The sequence below is a fragment of the Channa argus genome, chromosome 6 (genome assembly GCF_033026475.1).
Source record: "Channa argus isolate prfri chromosome 6, Channa argus male v1.0, whole genome shotgun sequence".
Lineage (NCBI taxonomy): Eukaryota > Metazoa > Chordata > Actinopteri > Anabantiformes > Channidae > Channa > Channa argus.
This window is the reverse complement of record NC_090202.1, coordinates 12,744,042-12,762,966: the sequence shown is the minus strand read 5'-3', so window position 1 is coordinate 12,762,966 and position 18,925 is coordinate 12,744,042. Positions and strand designations below refer to the sequence as shown.

The following is an 18,925-nucleotide window of genomic DNA, read 5'->3' as shown; positions in this document are numbered from 1 at the left end:
CAGTTATTCTAAAGATTGGCACATTTTTACAAGCTGAGTAAGAACACTGTCAGCATGAAATTCTGTTACTGGCACGTCTCATCATGTCTTTACAGATATGATCTTTCTATGAATTTGAAATTTTGTAGACTTCAGTTTTGTACACAGCGTTGTAAAGGTATATAAAGGCTTTGATTTTGGTAAATGAAAAACAAAGCAAATACGTATTTCACTATGTCATAACAAAACATCCAGTTGAGTATTGATCGGTCCGTCTAGGAATTTGCAATGACGTAATCTTAACAATTAATTCAACCAATTCCTCTGGAATTCTGTGTGACCTTGTCATTTAAAACATCATACAAAGATTGCAGCATGCGTTGTAAACATTTTGTTTAGAAAATCAGGCATTTCAGACTGCAACGATCACATAAGGGTCCGTGAAATCCTGGAGGGACTGCTTGATGCTGTACTTGAAAGCAAATCCAGAAAAAGTCACGTTAAACTTCCAATTTACTGTGTTTTAGTTGGTACTGAAAGAACAGTAGGTCAGTTGATTATATTGAAGTCATCCTCAGTGTTTTGACTCCCAAAATATGGTTAAATTAGGTCAGTCATAGAATTTGGTTGCTGAGTTCAGTGACAGTGGTTCGCTGCCTGCAGAAGGATGCATTTACTTTAAATGACAAAACCTTCATTTATCTGCAGCTCTGCTTTGCTAAATTAATTCCACTGGAACCATAATGAATCATGAAGTTTTGTGACACACAGTAATTAAGTGGCCATGCATCTGTTTAATCCAGAGAGCAACTGACTGTGGATTGTGTTTCTATCTGTGACTGCAGAATGACAAAGTGTCTGACAGTCAGCCAGATGGGGAGTCACTCTCCGATCTGTAAGGTGGGTGGACAATAATGAGACACAGATGGTAGACACAAACACACACTGCTTATGCTTTATTGTACAATATATACAATACTCTGTGACATTTCATTAACATTTTGAGAAAAAATATGTCCGTTCTTTTTTTCTAGAGGAAGATCATTTGTCTACAAAATGCTGAAGCAGCGTACTTAGATGCAAATGTTGGCCACTTCTGCTCTTTAACGTAACAGTTGGAATTGTGCCTGGAGAATCCATTGGTCTCTCTTTCCAGCACACGTCCTGATTCATCTGACCACATACACACACACACACAAACACACACACATCAGTGTGAGCGAGTCTGTCTGGAAACAGAAAGGAGGTCTGGGAATGCTGAGGGGGGGGTGTCAGAGAAAGGAGAGGTGGAACGTTGCAACTTCAGGGCAATATACTGTGGACCACATGCTATGGGGAGGAATGCGTGTGTCTTTGTTAGAGAGTGGAAGCAAATGAAAAGAAAAGAGGAGGAGGAGGAGGAGGAAAGGAGCGAGGAGGGTGGGATCTAAACCATGGCTGCAGCGTGGCTCTGTGACTGAATGAAAGAAGCTCTCTCTCCCTCCCTGTCTCTGTATGTATGGACCATGTCCGCTGCAGCAAGTGACCACAAATCCAGAGCAAACACAGCAGAACTCTCCAAGTGACTCCAAGCTGGAAGTAAACATTTTGCAGACACTTTGTCTGAAGGTGCAACTTTTACTTTACTTTTTGAATTTTGAAGTTGGATTACTTTTTAACGGATTGCGTTTTCTACTGTAATAATTTTTCTTGTGTTACATAAGATCTATAAACTGAAGGACTCTTTACAGCAACACTTCGGGACCTTATTAAAGCTAATTTACAAACATCACTGAGGCAATTTGCCATTTAAACCAGAGCAATTGTAAACACTTTGTTTGTCTTTGTTTAACTTTCAGGCAGCTGTCAGTGTGTTTTATACATACATTCAAACACACAAGGATGCCTGAAACTGGGGCAGTGAGGAAATGAGAAAACCCACCATTCCAAAATACCAAAGAAATCCTAACTTTGAGTCTTAAACTAGTGCCTGATTGATGCTGGTGAAGACGCAACTTGCACACTGACTTACATCTTTTCATGTATGATGCTGACATATCATAAAGCGATTTGATTTGCTGCTTTATTGTGTAAAGTACCAAACTATTCTGAACTCAAAGACAGCATCTTAACACTATGAATGTAAAGATCTACACTTTGGTACCCCATCACAGCCTGGAACATGCCTCCCTCCACTGTTTTCTTCTGCCCTTCCTGCTGTTGCTCCTCCAAGCCTGGCAGGGGAGCTGTCATCCTCAATGTTTGGACTACAAGCCACCATTTGAGCCCCGGCAGCCACTGGCCTTCTGCAAGGAGTATTCAAAGTTTGGATGCTGTGATCTGGAGAAGGATGGGGAGATATCTGTTAGGTTTTACACCATTATGGCCAACTTCGACCATTCAGGTTTCAGCACCTGTGGAAAATACATACGCAACATCCTCTGTCAAGTAAGAGAAGCCTTTAATAATTCCAAAAACAGTTATTATGCCTGATTATATGGGTGGGTTCTCCTCTTCTTGGGCAACCAAAGGTTGAAGTAATGATATCTATTAATAATTGCATTTCATTATGTGTCTATAGTCACACTGAAAACATACAGCTGTCACTTGCTAAAGTAAATAAATGTGAAATTCTGTGGAATCCATGAGAATCTTTCCCACTGTGTTGCTGTGCTGTACAGTCCCAGATTTTGCAAACCTAAACATTTATTTTAAGCCAAGTGTGAGTTTGGCTATCTGCAGATGTGTGCAGTCCCAAATAGGAAACGTAGTGTTGACAGCTAATGTATTACAGCACAACGTCTTTGGTATGTGCACAGTTTGCATGAGTCAGTAGTTTATTTCAATTCAAGACTTTGTTTCCTGGGATGGGTTTTGTCAGGTAAAAATGGCATTTATACTCTGCCAGAAACCAAATACACTACAATGATGTTAAACTAAAAGTTTTTCTCTTTTTTTCCGAACCGTCATGGCAAATTTCAGTAACCAAGAAATAATGTGCTTTAATGGCAATTAGGAGAGTTTGACATCTGTTAAACAGCACTTGGACACTAAAGTTAAATCAGGCTTCATAAGGCATCATATGGTTTTAATAATATGTCCAGGAATTGGGCTTTGTGAATGAGCCAGATAATGCAGCCTATTAAAATCCTTCACCACTCTGATTGTGAATAAGGAACATGAACTGACCATTTATTTGATACTTTACAACTAAATACAAAGAAAATCTATTAAGCCAAAACTTTGACAGTTATTGTTAGACTTTGATTTGACTTGAAATTGTTGCATAAAGACTTGAAAGAAGACTCAGCGTAAACAATGCTTCATCCCTTACAGATTATCAGAAAACATTTGTTTTGTATCTTCTCCCACATGAGACTCATAAAGTTAGCTGACGTCAGCAGAACAACTGCATACGACATGACTCTACCTTTTAAAAACAAAATTCACTGTACCTACAGATGATTCTGCAGAACAGGGATGTTTGATTAGCTATGCAACATACGAGCTTAAAAACTAGCTGGACTTCAAGCAAATTTCAACACTAAATTTGTTTACAAAAGTAACATATTTTAAGTAGTAAAAATAAGGCAGTTAACGCGAACTCAACACAATAAAAGTTGCATATTTTTAAAACTGAATATCTTTTATTCATTTTACCATACTTATTGCATTAGTCTGGCAGAGAAATGTTGTAATAATGGGGTTGGATTTTAAGTGAGATCACAATCTTGGTAAATAGGAATAATGACTATTTATTTTTTAGAACCACTACACATTTTAGTTTCTTTTGCAAGCTTGCTAATCTTAGGCAGATTTGAGCATGCCAGCCTCTACTTCACTGGCAGAGTGAGCCTTGAAGCCTGTCCCATTCACTCATTACGTAATTAGCTGCTGACCACGCAGTTCAGACACTATGTGCCACTACTACGTGCAAATCCTAAGGGGAAAATGAAAGCTGGGTACAGCACAAATGTGGCCTTGCCCATGTGCTTCCGATAAAATCTTAATTATAGCGAAAAGACAAAGTAGGCTGAATGTTGTCCCTGTAATACCTCTTTCATCTTTAATATCAACACAAAAACGGGAGAAAACAAACTGTAATCTTCACAGCGGTTTAAAGCATCATACTTTATGTAAAGACCGTAACAAATCCTCAGACTCCTAAAATATAGGTTCCCATTGTTGCTGTAATTATATTGTACTGTGGTTCCTTCAAAGCAGTGCAGGCTGCATCTAATGACAATGCTGCACAGCACATATGACTTTCCGTGGTTAGTCTAGTTTGACTTAGGTAGAGCCTGAGTTTAGAACAATGTAAATATGTAAAAGTTGGACCTATTTTTAGTTAAAAACCTTTTAAAATGAGCACTATTATCTTAAATCTCATTTTAAAAGTTGAAAAAAAAAAAACTGTTAATAAAAAAAAGGCTGGTAAAATAAAGTTTACTTATGCCACTAAAGTGAAACTCTTCAACAAGCCTTTGTTTTTTTTTTATTTTTTATTTTTTTTTACAAATCTTCTTTAGAAGAAGACCTGCTGTTCTCTGTGGTTCTTGATGGTTTGTGTTTGGTCAAGTTCCACTGCCACGGTACTACTCTAAGGCCCTCTTTGTTCCTGCTGTGCTGCAGGAGCTTCCTGGCACTGATATTAATGAGACAAAGGTGACAAAGGGACTGGCAGAGAGATAGACAGAAAGTCAGAAAGAAACATGAGAATGTTTGTGTATGCATGTGTTTGGGAGACAGGATTTTCATCATTCCTCTCAGCTTAACTGACCAAACAAGCAACCATTTCCTCCTCTGGCCAGGGGTTCAGGATATGTCAGGTTTCTTCAAGAGAGGGATGGAGAGAGAGGAGGAAAAGATGAAACGTAGAAAGAAAGATACATAAAACCAAAAATAGGAAATAAAACAGAAAGGCACAGAGGGCTAAAAAAAGGCAGAAAGAGGATATAGTTTAATGCACATGTATCAAAAAAAATTTATGTTTTTGTGTGCATGCTGTGATTGCAATTTTTGATCAGCCTTCTTCTGCCCTTTGAGTGAGTGTAGAATTAATATTAAAACAAAAAACAACAAAAACATTTAGCAAGCACCTTTCTGTGCATCAGTGTTTTCCTGTTTCCATTTTTAATGAGCACTTTCACATGTGTCAGTCTTTTATGTGTATGTGTCGGTTCTTTCACTTTAAAAAGCCATTTAGTGAAGCTTGCTCTGATCACAGCACAAAGCTGCATCGTTACTGCATGAATGCATCACACCACAAAACGCTTGAAGCACACAATGTGTGTTTTTTCCTTTTCCATTTCTGCTTACAATGACAACTTTTGCAGCTTATCATCTAAACACAGTTGGATTAAAACTTCGATTTTCTTTAGAATAAATCGGTTCTGAGCTGGAAAGTTCAAAAACCAAATTATAGAAGTGTGAAGTGGCTGCATTGTTAGGGAACAGCTGTTAGTAATTACATATGTTTACCCCAAGATACATGGACCCATAATAAAACTGTCTCAGAACAATGGTTAGTTTTTCAATGAAGATCAAACAGTCACAAATCAGTACGTCAAACAGGAGAAGTATAGACAGTGCTGACTTTAATGACAAGTCTTTTCACCATGCAGAACAAAACACATTTACCGTTGACATTTAGGTTATAAACATATTTTCTAAACTGTACTCTAAACAGAGTATTAATAAATTTAGTCAATCAAGCTTCCATTTGCTACACATCCTAGTTTGCTCCGGAAACTTCTTTCGACAGATCCAGCAGCTCGGACTGAACGCAGCCTTTGTTTTGCCTTGCAGAGTTGAAGCTGTTTCTCCAGAGGGCTCTGATCTCTGCCCAGCAATGTACTTTCATGTCATTTAACAAAGAATGTCTGCTTCAGTGAGCTCCTCTGTCTCTTATTCGGTCAATGATTTATTTTTAGCTTTGGTTCATTCTGGGTCCAGGGTCCAAGATCCAAGATCCAAGAAAACAAGGGTTTGGATTTCTCTAAAGCCCCTTTCAGACAAGCACTGGACTTCAGACATTTTCCAGACTTTTTCTGGGGTAGGTGTATGTGTAAACGCAAGTCTGTTGGCCCTGACATTTCTCGCGTTTTACTCAGCCAGCTCTCTACTGCAAAGTCCGGATTATTTCCAAGCAAGCTCATTAGTGAAAAGAGAAGGTAACACTCCATGACTGAGTGGGCATCTTGATGATGTCTATTTCCTGTGAGTGCCGCGAAACAGAGAAAATACAACCACTGGAAGGTGAAGAACTCATTCATTCATACGAACACAATAAAAATGTCGAACTGGAAGGACAATGAAATTTGTAAACTTCTGTCGGTAAGGCCAGACCTGCAAATCGTCAAACAAATACAAAGAACAGCACAAGATTCTGTTATATATGACCAGATTACAAAGCAAAACACTGTCACTTCCGTAGCTTTGTTTTTGTGTCATGCTCGAAGTGCCCAAGCACCACCTCTTGGGCAATTACAAGGAGTATTTCTTCAGACAATGTCAGGACCAGATCCTCCTGACATTCTCTAGAGTACATGTCTGAAACGGGCTTAAATCAATTTTTTCTAACAGTCAAATTCACGCTGTCCTCCAGCAGTTTTTCAGAAGCTATTTATAAATAGCAGTAATAAAACTTTTGGCCATCATATTTATTACCAATTAGTCAGAATATGGCCTAACAAATAATACAAATTCTCTTAAGCCAAACATTTACCTTAATTATAGTTGCAGCTCGAGGCATATTGTAAATGTTTGTAGTTCCATGAGTGTTTCCTATGAACCACAGTCTGATTCAGAATGTGAAGGGGAAGCAGCTGCTGTTGTATCATTGAGACCTCAACAGTTTTTTCAGATCAGTATAATTGTGCATGAAATTCCTTAAGTAGCCAGAGGTAGCTTAGCTTTAGCACTGATATACCAATGTACTTAGCTGAGTAAAGGAAGAAAACATGTTAATGGTTTTGTTTGTTTTAAAACATTAGCAGAAGTATAGGATTTTAAGCACATTTCATACTTTAAACCCATGGATCAGTGAGCACACACACACACACACACACACACACACACACACACACACACACACACACACACACACACACACACACACACACACACACACACTCACATGCACACACACACACATGCATACACACATCAGCACTGTTAGTTTAATTATAAATAAAGTTAAATTTTTTCATGTATTTATGTTTGACTGTGTCCCATTTTCTGATGTATCTGTGTTTGTGCATATATAGAGTACTAGTAAGTATTTATATAGTTTGTTGTCACCGCTGCATTAAAACATACAGCAATCAACCATAATTTTAATACCACCTGGTGGTTTTAATGTTGTGGTGAAGAGGAGTCAGCACCGGCACTCTGATCAGGTTATAGCTCTGCAGCCATGTACACAACAGGCTGTGATGCATTGTGTGTTCTGACACCTCTTGATCACGGCCAGCATTACATTTTTCTGATGCTGATCACTTTCCACAATATAACAGAATCTAAACTTGCACTAGGAAATAGAACGTCATCTTTTAGAGCAAGGCCTACTGTACTACTTTAGCACTTTGTGATTTGCAGACAAATGTAAAGTGCTTTTTATAATTTAAAGTGCTTTATGACTAAAATTAGTTATAATAATTATTATTATTACTGCAACTGTTGAGCAGTGATTTCTTCTCATGCGTATACATTTTTAAAATACTTTTGCCTCCACCTATTTTCTATTACAAGTACCAACAAACAAAAAAACATTTTTAGAGAAGTGGATGCATCACAACAAATGATCAACTAGAAATTAAACAAGTTGTTTGCCTTCTTACAATCTACAGTACAATGGACGTAAGTCCCGTTTTTACTATCAATATTGCTCATATTGGTATTGAGTACATAGTAAACCCGCCCAACACAGCATTTAATCACAATTCGTGCAACTGTTTACCATTTATTCACTTTGTTTTTCACAGATGTTCACTGAGTAAGTAATCATATGTGTTTGTTCTCTCGGTTATGTTTCCTACTGATGATCCATTAGTCTGATCTGGCGCTGAGTGAAAAAGCACAACTTGACCACACAGTGGTTTGGTTGTCGTGCCTCCCTGTGCCTACGGCTCACCATTTTGGGTGTGGATAGTGTGGTTGTGACTTAATAACTAGCTGGACCTTCCTGGGATCCATTTATACCAGGGTGCACTCAGACAGGCTCTATATACAGTAACCCAGGCCTGACCAGTCATCGGGAGCTGTGGTGGAATAAGTTCACAGATCCTCTATTTGTGTAATCCATGCATGCCCTCAACTCTAACAGAAGAGTATTTGCCTAGATGAGGCTTAAAACTGTCTGTGCCGGATAAAAGTTTCTATAGAAACCAGAAGTTTCTATCTGCAATGATACACCTTTTAAAAATCTGCTGCAATTATAGCTCCCTCATAACGTTAGTTTCCAAAATTGTAGCTGTCAAATCTTGTGTTGCAGGAGTGTTCTCCGTATGCTGCCCACCTTTATGATGCTGAAGATGCCAATACACCTATGAGAATGCTTCCTGGACTGTGTGGTGATTATTGCTACGAGTACTGGCATCACTGCCGGTACACCCTGAGCCTCCTCCTGGAGGACGCAGGGAGCCCACTGCAGTTTGCAAATCTGACTGCTTTGTTAGAAGACGATCGCACCAAGTTTTGCAACTTTCTGGAGCTGAAGGACAAACAGTACTGCTATCCCAACGTATTGACTAATGCAGGTATGGTGTGTACTTGTTGGACATACACACGTATATGTTTTAAAAAGGTAGATTAAATCTTGTACCTGCTGGTGGTCCTAGAGGAAAAGGCAGGGGATGAGCAAAATCTTTTTTATTTATATACCTAAAATAATACGAATATGAAATAAGCACAAACCTGATACGTAGTTTCTAGGACATTTCAGTTGTGGATTCAAATCTTGGACTGACGCAAACCCTGGCTAAAGATAGACTGTGCATATACATTGTATTTAGCCTTTGTGGTCAAAGGTTTTTATTTTGATCATAAATCTTTCACATGACGTAAACTGTTTTTGTATACTAACATTTGGACATCAAGAGGCTGGAGTAAACAAATCTCACACCACTCTAGACTTGAATACAACTGATCCCTCGAAGCTAATTGTGTCTTTATTTTTCATAAACCCTACATTTCTACCTTGAACTTCCTTTATCATCTCTATTTGTCTATCCTCTTTTTTTGTGCCCAGAATTAAATGCCAACCTCGGCTCAGTACGTGAAGATCCTCAAGGCTGTCTGGAGTTGTGCTTACAGGAAGTTGCCAATGGGCTCCGTAACCCTGTGGCCATGATCCATGCAGATGATGGAACCCATCGATTCTTTGTCGCAGAGCAACTGGGTTATGTGTGGGTGTATTTGGCCAATGGCTCCAGGATCGACCGTCCTTTCCTCAACCTCACTAGAGCTGTCCTCACATCACCTTGGGCTGGAGATGAGAGGGGATTCCTTTGCATAGCCCTGCACCCACGGTTAATACTTTCATAACAACAGTTACAGTATATGTTAGGGTTACAGAGAAATGAACAGTGGTTTATTGCAGTTTTTAGTGGAGAAGGTCACTGCACCTACAGTATGGGAAAAGTATGATGTGGATATTCTCATTTAGTTTCTTTGTACTTAGGTTCACCACGGTCAAAAAAGCCTATGTCTACTACTCTGTGTCTGTCAAGAGGGAGGAGAAGATACGCATCAGCGAGTTCACATTGTCAACGCATGATGAAAACCAACTCGACCACTCCTCTGAGAGGTCACAAGTTCAAATCATTTTTTCTGACCTGCACTTTCTGTAACCTGGATGGTGAAACTGACCTCCAGTGAAATACTGTGCACCCTTGTCTTAAATTCATCCATACCTATTGTAGAACCATTCTTGAGGTGGTAGAGCCAGCATCCAATCACAATGGAGGCCAGCTTCTGTTTGGCCATGATGGGTACCTGTACATCTTCATCGGTGATGGTGGGCGAGCTGGGGACCCCTTTGGAAAGTTTGGCAACTCGCAGAACAAGTTAGTATAATCTAACTAATGCACCAGCCTGCTGCTGAGAAAGCAGTGTTTTAAGAAAATAACAGATCAAACTTATGCGTGCTACCAAAAGCTGCCAATCCTGACGAAAGGAAAATAAATCTTATAATTACAAAGCTTTATCTTATATGTAATTTAAGATCATTTAACTAAATAAGATAAATACATCTTTCTGGTTAGCCTAAGGTGCTCGTCATTTTAACTTTTAACATGCTCTGTGACGTTGTTGAGAAGTTAGTTACATAAACATTTAATAACAAAATAGTCTCGTCTAAACAGGTAAAGAGACAAACTAGTTCAGACAAGAATGACTTCCTGTTAATTAAATTCCATTTGAATAAAGTTTGATGAAAATTATCACAATTAAGGAGAACACAGATTTTAACAGTCAAGCTCAGAGACAATAATTTATAACTGTATAATAATGACTAGTTATCAAGGGTACAAATTATAGCAATTAAAATTACCACAAAATATCTCACTCTGTACTTTGGAAGAAGGAGGTTTGAACATGTTTTGTAATGTTAGAGTTAATTTAAAATATATCAGTCCTGGGCAATGAACTGCAGCTGTCCTAATTCTTGTTTGGTCACCAGTGGCTAAAGCAAAAATTACAGCAAAAAAAACGAAATCTACGATGTGCACATGTAGCTGTACACATTTGTACAGCTCTCTGAACATCCTCATTGACGACTGAAATGAAAATTTTACTGTTATATATTGAATTTATTGATTAATAATAGTAAAGTGTAGTTTGTCTCAGCTTGGGAAACCCTCTGACGAAAGCATGGATTTGAGGTGTTATCAGAGGCAGGTTAGAAACATGAAACACTGAGCTCGTTTTTGTTACAGTGTAGGTTTTACTCATGGAGTTTGGATGAGATACTGCATAAGCTCTTCTGGGAATGAGGAAAAATAAACTTTGCCAAGTCTAATATTGACACTACACATTGCAGACTGCCACACACTTACATGTGGATTTAAGAGAGTGTAAGGGGGGAAATTGGAAAGGGCGGAAAAGGAGTCAAAAGAGACATTGACGACGGCATAGAAAGGAAAAGGATTCATAGTGAATGACAGGAGAGACTGGGGAAAGATAGAAACAGTTACTGTAGGAAATAAGGGAAAAAGAAAAACTTATCTGATGGATAAAAAGGGATAATAACCATTGTACAGATTTGACAGTGTAATAGCATGTTTGAATATTTTTTTTAAATTTAAAAGAGCTTTAAAAGAGCCTTAGAGGAAAGCTCCTTTATCTTCTCTCAGTCCCCGAACTACTCTTTGTGTTGAATAGGTCAACACTTCTTGGCAAAGCGCTGCGTATTGACGTGGACAACAATGATGATGGAGCCCCGTACAGCATTCCCCCAGACAACCCTTTTCTAGGAGAGAAGGAAGCACGACCGGGTAAATGTCTTACAATTTAATCGCATCTGCTGATGTCCGAGATGAAAGCAACATTTAAATGAAAAGTTAGGAGGCCACACAAAGTGTTACTGCAGTAAGAAAAGCAGTAAAAATCTGAAAGAAAAAGAAAATATGGAAAGAGTTTTGCTAAACACAGCCATTTTTAGATAAAAACTTACCTTGAGGCTATTACAGAAGTTAAATCATTCTTTATTCCAGAAACCTGCTTTGGGTTTCTGTGATTTATTCTTTCAGTCATTAGAGGGTTTGTGTGCTATTTGTGTCGACATGTACGTTTCGTTCTTTCTTGGCAGAGATTTATGCCTATGGAGTGCGCAACATGTGGCGTTGCTCCATTGACCGTGGTGACCCCACTACAGGCCAAGGCAGAGGCAGGATGTTTTGTGGTGACGTGGGCCAGAACAAGTATGAAGAGGTTGACCTCATTGTTAAAGGTAGGATGCTTTTTGTTTGTGGCAACATTTGAGTTTAGAGGGATATTAGCATAAGTACATCAACACTCAGTATGTGAAGACAGTTTTTAAGAAAGTCCCACAAGGAGTCGTTCACTCTCACGGTACATAAACAACCTGTGATAATACACTATCTCCATTGTCTTTCTAACAATAAAATCAATGGGGTCTGGTTTTAAAGTCATTAAATAAACATGGAATTACAGCTTATGATGAGTAATCCATGTTTCCTTTTCTAATCAACAGTGGTTGTTTGATAAACATAAATTTAACACATATTTTACATTATAAAGCAATTGCACCTAGAGTGAATCGTATATATTTTTTATAAGTGACATTAACCATTTCAATACCTGTTTAAAGGTGGCAACTATGGATGGAGGGCCAAAGAAGGCTTCAGCTGCTACGATCGCAAACTCTGTCAAAACTCTTCTCTAGGTTAGTCGACTTTCTGGTTTTATTTCAGTGAGTCCATGAATTGGTTCAAATGTTCACAAAGAGGTACATAAAGTTGCCTCACAAAATGGATACAGATGTGTGCTAGTAGAGTAAAGGACAGGACAAACTAATGTGTTGTTGTATGTCTTTTTCTGTGTAGATGACATCTTGCCAATCTTTGCCTACCCCCACAAGCTCGGAAAATCAGTAACAGGAGGATACATCTACAGAGGCTGTCAGATGCCCAACCTTAACGGACTCTACATCTTTGGGGATTTTATGAGTGGGTGTGTATTTCTGCTGCATTTAAAACTTGAAATTGAAGATTTTTGTCCCTGCATGTGTGTCAAGGTAACATCAAGACTTAAGTGTGGTTGAAGTACAGGGAAAAAGTACAACCAGCTTTATATTCATCAAAAAATGCAGACACGTGTATACTTTTACTGATATGCATATTTTGTTTTTCTTCATTTAGGCGACTGATGTCCTTAAAGGAGAACACAACCTCAGGTGAATGGCAGTACAATGAGATCTGTATGGGACGAGACCAGACCTGTAGATTTCCTAAACTCATCAACACCTATTATAAATACATCATCTCATTTTCTGAGGATGAGTCAGGTAATGACATTATTCACTGCGTTCGACAAAAACAACAAAACTTAATGTCACATGGATTTTGTTAAAGGATTGTCTCAATAGAACAGGAGTTTAAACTGTTCCAGAGAGGGTTACTCTTCACTTAAAATCTGGGTGGAATTAATAAAAGCGTGCTGCTGATTTACAAGGGGTCTGTCCCTGAGAAAATTCCACAGAGATGTATTTGATATTTTCACCTAGAGTGTTCTTGTCATTCCCTCCCCATCTCTGTCTCCCTCACTTTGTCTGTTCCTCTATCCTTGTAGGTGAATTGTATTTTTTAGCCACAGGTGTCCCAAGTGCCACAGCCAAAGCAGGAGTCATCTATAAGATAGTGGACCCTTCCAGGTACCTTACCATTACCAACAGCACTTTAGCAGCAAATACACGTTACCACGCTCCCCCTGTGGTGCAGAGGTCTAGGTTTGAATTTGACTGAATTGATGTGTTGCTTATGCTATTTTTTTTCTTTCCCGATCACACAGACGAGCTCCGCCAGGAAGATGCAGCATCAAGCCTTCGCCTATTAAGATAAAGGGAAAACTGATTCATTTTCACCCCAAAGAAGGTTGTTAAAATGTCCTTTTCACTGCATTTCCGAGTTACTTTCTGTTTTACCAGAAAACCCACTGGAGCTTTATCTGCTGAATGCTAACAGAATAATATTAAACATGCTATTATGTCATAATGTGCAACATATAGTTAAATATTATGGTCTCATGTATCAAAGTATATGCAAGGTTTATTGTGCTGTACAAATGTTTTGATATTTTCCTGTTTTTGTTTGCAGAATTTGTAATCAACAAGAAACCGACCACCACACCTGTTCCCACGACAACAAGAAAGAGTACAACAACAAAAAAACCACAAAGAAAACCTATAATAATAATTAAACCGCCAATGCCAACAAGAAAATCAATAAGAAAAATGCAGCTGCCACCACCACCACCAACAACAATAGCAGCAACAACAAAAACTACAATAACAACTACAACAAGAAAAACAACATTACTGACAACAAGAAAAACAACAAGAAAGACATTACCACCAACTACAAAAACAACACTAAAATCAACAACCGTACCAACAACTGTGCAGATGGCCATGGCAACAACTCCTGCCACAACCACACCCACTGGTAGGCCTACTGGTTCACCCATTTACCAAACCTACTCCACTGATTATCCAAATTCCATGCTGACTATTAACCCAGACACTAGGTCCAGTAACTACTCAACTACCCAGCAACAGCCGAATGTCAGGACTAACAGTACACCTACCAGACTAGTGCACACATTGCCAAGGGGATTATCCACCAGTATCAGACCAGGTGGTTTGTGCTTCTGCACTCTATTTCTGCTTTACATTTTAACGGCTTAATGGCCAAATTAACCTTTTTGTCAGGCATATTCTTAAATGAAAGATTCTTTACAATTAACCTAAATAGAGTCACAATACTTTTAAAATATAAAACTATAAATTACAGTGCTATTACAGAGAAGCTAGAAGTAAACATTAGAATAATAATTATAGCAAGAATAATCATTACAATCCTAAAACTTTAGCAGGTAAGCCTGAATTGATTTACTGTTACATTTGGAGATATTTTTCCACGTTTTGATCTGTACGTCTCTTTAAAATACTGCTGAGTAGATAATTATTAATTATAGAGCAGTTCTGGCAATTAAAGCGTGTTACTATAAAACTCAGTTTAAAAACTGGAATAGTCCAAACTAACCAATGCACTTTTCGCAACAAACATTAGTGCACCTCAGCTCTGATACATTTACATTTACATTTAGTCATTTTGCAGACGTTTACCCAAAGCGACTTACAAGGGAATTACAAGGCAAGAAAAAAATCTAAGTCAAGGAGAAAACATCAAAGCAAAGTCAGTACTATTTTATTTTAAATTATTGTTTGGATTGTTTTGCACAGTCATTGTTTTGCACTATATAAAGAATTTTATATAGTAATATTTATTCTAAAATTTAATCTAAAGTCTTAAGTAGTATTCATATCATTAAATGTTAATAAAATTGCTGTAAATTTGTTTGAAAGTCAGTGTAAATTACATTAGTGTCTCATGGCTATAAAATTAATTTGTAAATTCACCTGTATAGATAAAGAATGGAAATGAATGATTTGCACAAATTCGTGTCATACTCAGGTACAGTGGAAGTAGCTAAAGGCCTTCAATTCCAATTGAATTCCTGCTAGTGTATTATTCTTTGGCTGGTACAAGAATCTAAAGCAGGATAAACAGTGGTTGTTTGTGTGATTAGTATTTGCGCTTCTTTACGTTAAATCAGGCATTATTTATTGTGAATAAATGGTTCTGTGTCAGCCTAAGTTTGGACATTCATCTTTGTGTGCCTGTGTTAATGTCTTTTCTTTGCCATTCTTCAACAGAAAACTGTCAGGTAATAAAAGATACTCAGCATTTATATCAGCATTTCTATGGTACTAGTTACATGAGTCATTTGTAATTTTTGTAATTATGCATATTTGCTTTTTTATTGAAAATATTCTCAACCTCATCTCTGCTCTTTTAAGGTGCAGTAAAAATGTGGTTAGCTTAGCAGTGGAAGGGGGCAAACAGCTTATCTGGCTCTGTCCTAAAGAAACAAAATCCACATTATTTGTGTATTGATTTGTAGGTTGTGGTTGAGTTGAAGTTTTACAGGGGATTTTGTTTATTTCTTAGACAGGCACATTGATTTCATGTACAGCTTAAAACATATGTTTTTGTTCATATTAAAACTTATTTGATACAATTATTTAATTAAGGGTCTTCAGGGCACTGGAAAGTGTACTTTGCTGGAGCCAGACTAACTGTTTTCCTATGTTTCCAGTCTTTCAGTCTGTTTAGACAAAGCTAAGCAGCTCCCAGCAGTAGATTCATATTTAATGTACAGACATGAGCAAGGTATCAAACGTCCCATCCAACCTTTTCCACATGCATATTTTCAAAATGTGAAACATACCAATGAAAAAAAAAATTAAGCTCAATTTTTCAAATAAAGAGAGTGATTCTGTCTCTCTCTTAGGTTATCGAACAGCCATCATGACTGCAGCCTCGTCTAGGATTGCTCAAAGCTCAATCATCGACAGATCCCTTCATCCACCCCCTATTACCACCTCTCAAACTTTAACCTCACCACAACCTCCTCCTTTTCCATCTACAACATCCCTGAACCAACCACAGGGGACTGTGACCTCTGCACATTATGGCAAGCCTGCTGGTGCGCTGATCACACCACAACCATCAGACTGGAGCCAGAAAGCCAGAACACCAAGTTACAAATCCCAGAGACCACCAATCAACACAACACTGCCTAAAACACAGGAAGAGAAGCTGCGGCTTGGAGTGAAGCTGGGAAGCACTAGGGAGGGCAACCAAATATATAAGACAGCCAGAGGACAAGATGGAGGTCATGGGCACAAAAGAGGAAGGGGAAGGACAAGGCTGAAGGCTGGCTCAGTGAGACTGGTCAGTGCTGATGGTTTATCAGATCGAGGCAGAGTGGAGATCTTTATCAGAGGGCGGTGGGGGACTGTGTGCGATGACCTTTTCAACACCAAGGCGGGTACCGTGGTGTGTCGACAGCTTGGCTTCACAAAGGTAGTGGCGGTGATGAAGAGGGCTATTCTGGGGGAGGCGCACAGCAGCGTTAGGATCCTGCTTGATGACGTGCAGTGTGAGGGCGGGGAGAGCTCGCTGCTGGAGTGCAAGAGATCCCTGGTTGGGAAACACAACTGCTCACACAGTGAAGATGTAGGGGTGATCTGCGGTTAGCAAAGAGGGGTTAAAAGTAAAAGAAAAGAGGAAGATGATGGAGAAATGTAAAGTACCATCACATACACAAAGTGACTAGTGAATAGTGATATTAGGAGGAACCAGGCATAGGAGAAGAGTTTGTAATATTATCATAAATGGTTATTCAGAGTGCACATTTTTAAGTGTTGATGTTGTTACTTTCATAACATTTCCATTTATTTTATTTTTAAATGTTTTTCTGTTTACCATATTTTTCTATTTCTCAATTTCAATTGTCCATCTACATCGTTCTGACATTTCAAATTCTGGGTTGAGGACCCTTGTTGCAATCAATTATACTGACAAAAACTTGCTGCTTTTTCAATTCTGAGAGATTGAGGCAATGTTTTATTCATTAATAATGTTAATTTTCACCAAACTGGTCAAAATGGATTAAAATAGTTTAGGAAAACCTTAATGAACCTTAATTGTGTTTACACATGTACTCAAAAAATGCCACCCACGGTTTTTAAAAAAGTAAGATGTTTGTATTTTTGTATTGTAAAATCTCAGCTGGTCTATTTTCTATTTGCATTTTGACACCTTTATGAATGTAGTTTTAAGATAAAAAAAAGGTTTATCAAGGAAATGCTGGACATTCTGTAGGATGAATGTAGTTATATGTTTCCACTTTTATATACACTAAAGAGATTTAACAGCATTGAGCACCGGTGGCATGAATAAAGTTTACTGTAAAAAATATTTCTTGCAATTTTCTCTATTATTCTCTGACAGTGCAAAAAAGATTGATAGCACTCTAGATCATAGACACCAAAAAAAAGCAAGTACTATATACCACAACAAAGGCTCATTGAACCATATTGATTACATGATCCATTAACAAATTACAGTATTTAGGCAACACAAGCATCTGTGATGCTACACACTGCACGAAACAGTCCATTACAGATTGTCTTGTAATCCCAAATACCAACGCAAGAGAGAGCCATAACACTGTGCAATTTATAAAGCTGTATATTTACACAGTCTAGTGGTCTGCCACTGACCCAGATCTGTGGGGAGACACACACGTGCGCACACACACACATGCATTTGTTCATGTACCTTAATTTCTTAACAGAGCTGCAAATGTGCACATACATTTTAAATATCTGAACATGATACTTTTGTGACTGACTGCACACCTTTTGGATAACTTTTCTTAACATGCAATTATTATATTGTATCAGAATGTATTCATTCTTTCATTATGTGTTAGAAGAGTGGGACACTGAGTAAAGACAAAGAGTTTGGGGAAGGCAGAGTGTAAGAGTGACGCTAATCTTTGGCAGCAGAGAATTTAACTGTGATGTTAATTATCTCTAATAGATCTAAGTCTGATTAAGATGTCAAATATCCCTGAACATGATAATACTAAAAAGCGGTAGATAGAATATGCTACTGAGATAAACTAAAACAACTATAGTAATAAAGGGTACTACTACTGAAAAAACACATAACTTCATTAAATCACAAAACCCCATTAACAAAATAAAATGGAAGTAAGAGGCAGAGAAGAGTGGGAGGACTGGACCGGAAGAACGTATTAAGTAGCCTGCGGCTTTATAAGGGTTTTGTAAAGATGCACAAACACGGATGAACATGGAAGCATGCACACAGAAGGCATGCATGATCACACACACACACACACACACACACACACACACACACACACACACACACACACACACACACACACACACACACACACACACACACACACACACACACACACACACACACACTTTTCCCCAGTGACTTTTGTTTCTTATTTTGCTCTCTTGCTCTCTCCAAGCCCTCTCTCTACTTCTCTCTCCCTGGTGTTTGACTGCTCTACAGTTTAAAGTTGTGCTTTTGACAAAGGCATGTTTTAATATGCAAAGTAAATGCATACAGACATTGAAAATATGGGAGACTAATTGACAGGAAAGGAGAGCAGGTTAAGAAAACTCTGGAATCAGTAAAAAGATGGATGTGTCTGCTGCTTCTTTGCCTCTGTACATGTCTGCTGCCAGCATGTGTCTGTATTTATATGAATCTTTTTTCCCCAAGATCTGTCTGTCAGCTCTGTATATTCTGCTTTATAGTCTCTCCTTCATTCT

At 38.3% G+C, this 18,925-nt stretch overlaps 1 protein-coding gene across 2 annotated transcripts; it reads left to right on the top strand.

Annotated features, from left to right (window-relative positions):
• Positions 1-1,366: 1,366 nt before the first annotated feature.
• Positions 1,367-17,525, top strand: si:ch211-136a13.1 (HHIP-like protein 1). 2 transcript variants are annotated; one of them, XM_067508405.1, is made up of 15 exons: positions 1,367-1,587; positions 1,818-2,406; positions 8,453-8,717; positions 9,209-9,488; positions 9,641-9,766; positions 9,882-10,025; positions 11,341-11,453; positions 11,768-11,908; positions 12,290-12,364; positions 12,525-12,651; positions 12,840-12,985; positions 13,270-13,351; positions 13,489-13,571; positions 13,794-14,141; positions 16,054-17,525. In XM_067508405.1, exons 2-15 carry the CDS (start codon positions 2,095-2,097, stop codon positions 16,800-16,802), a joined length of 2,991 nt encoding a protein of 996 aa, XP_067364506.1. In that variant the 5' UTR covers positions 1,367-1,587; positions 1,818-2,094; the 3' UTR covers positions 16,803-17,525. The 2 variants fall into 2 exon arrangements, with proteins under 2 accessions (XP_067364506.1, XP_067364508.1); XM_067508407.1 differs by lacking the exon at positions 1,367-1,587 and having other exon boundaries at positions 1,594-2,406.
• The last annotated feature ends 1,400 nt before the right edge of the window (positions 17,526-18,925 follow it).

Bases quoted from the DNA above. Each gene is read 5' to 3' on its own strand.
- si:ch211-136a13.1 (XM_067508405.1), top strand. From the start codon at position 2,095: ATGAATGTAAAGATCTACACTTTGGTACCCCATCACAGCCTGGAACAT. The intron at 13,572-13,793 runs GTTGTTAAAATG...TTTTGTTTGCAG, and splicing joins TCATTTTCACCCCAAAGAAG to AATTTGTAATCAACAAGAAA. The intron at 14,142-16,053 runs GTAGGCCTACTG...TCTCTCTCTTAG, and splicing joins TGCCACAACCACACCCACTG to GTTATCGAACAGCCATCATG.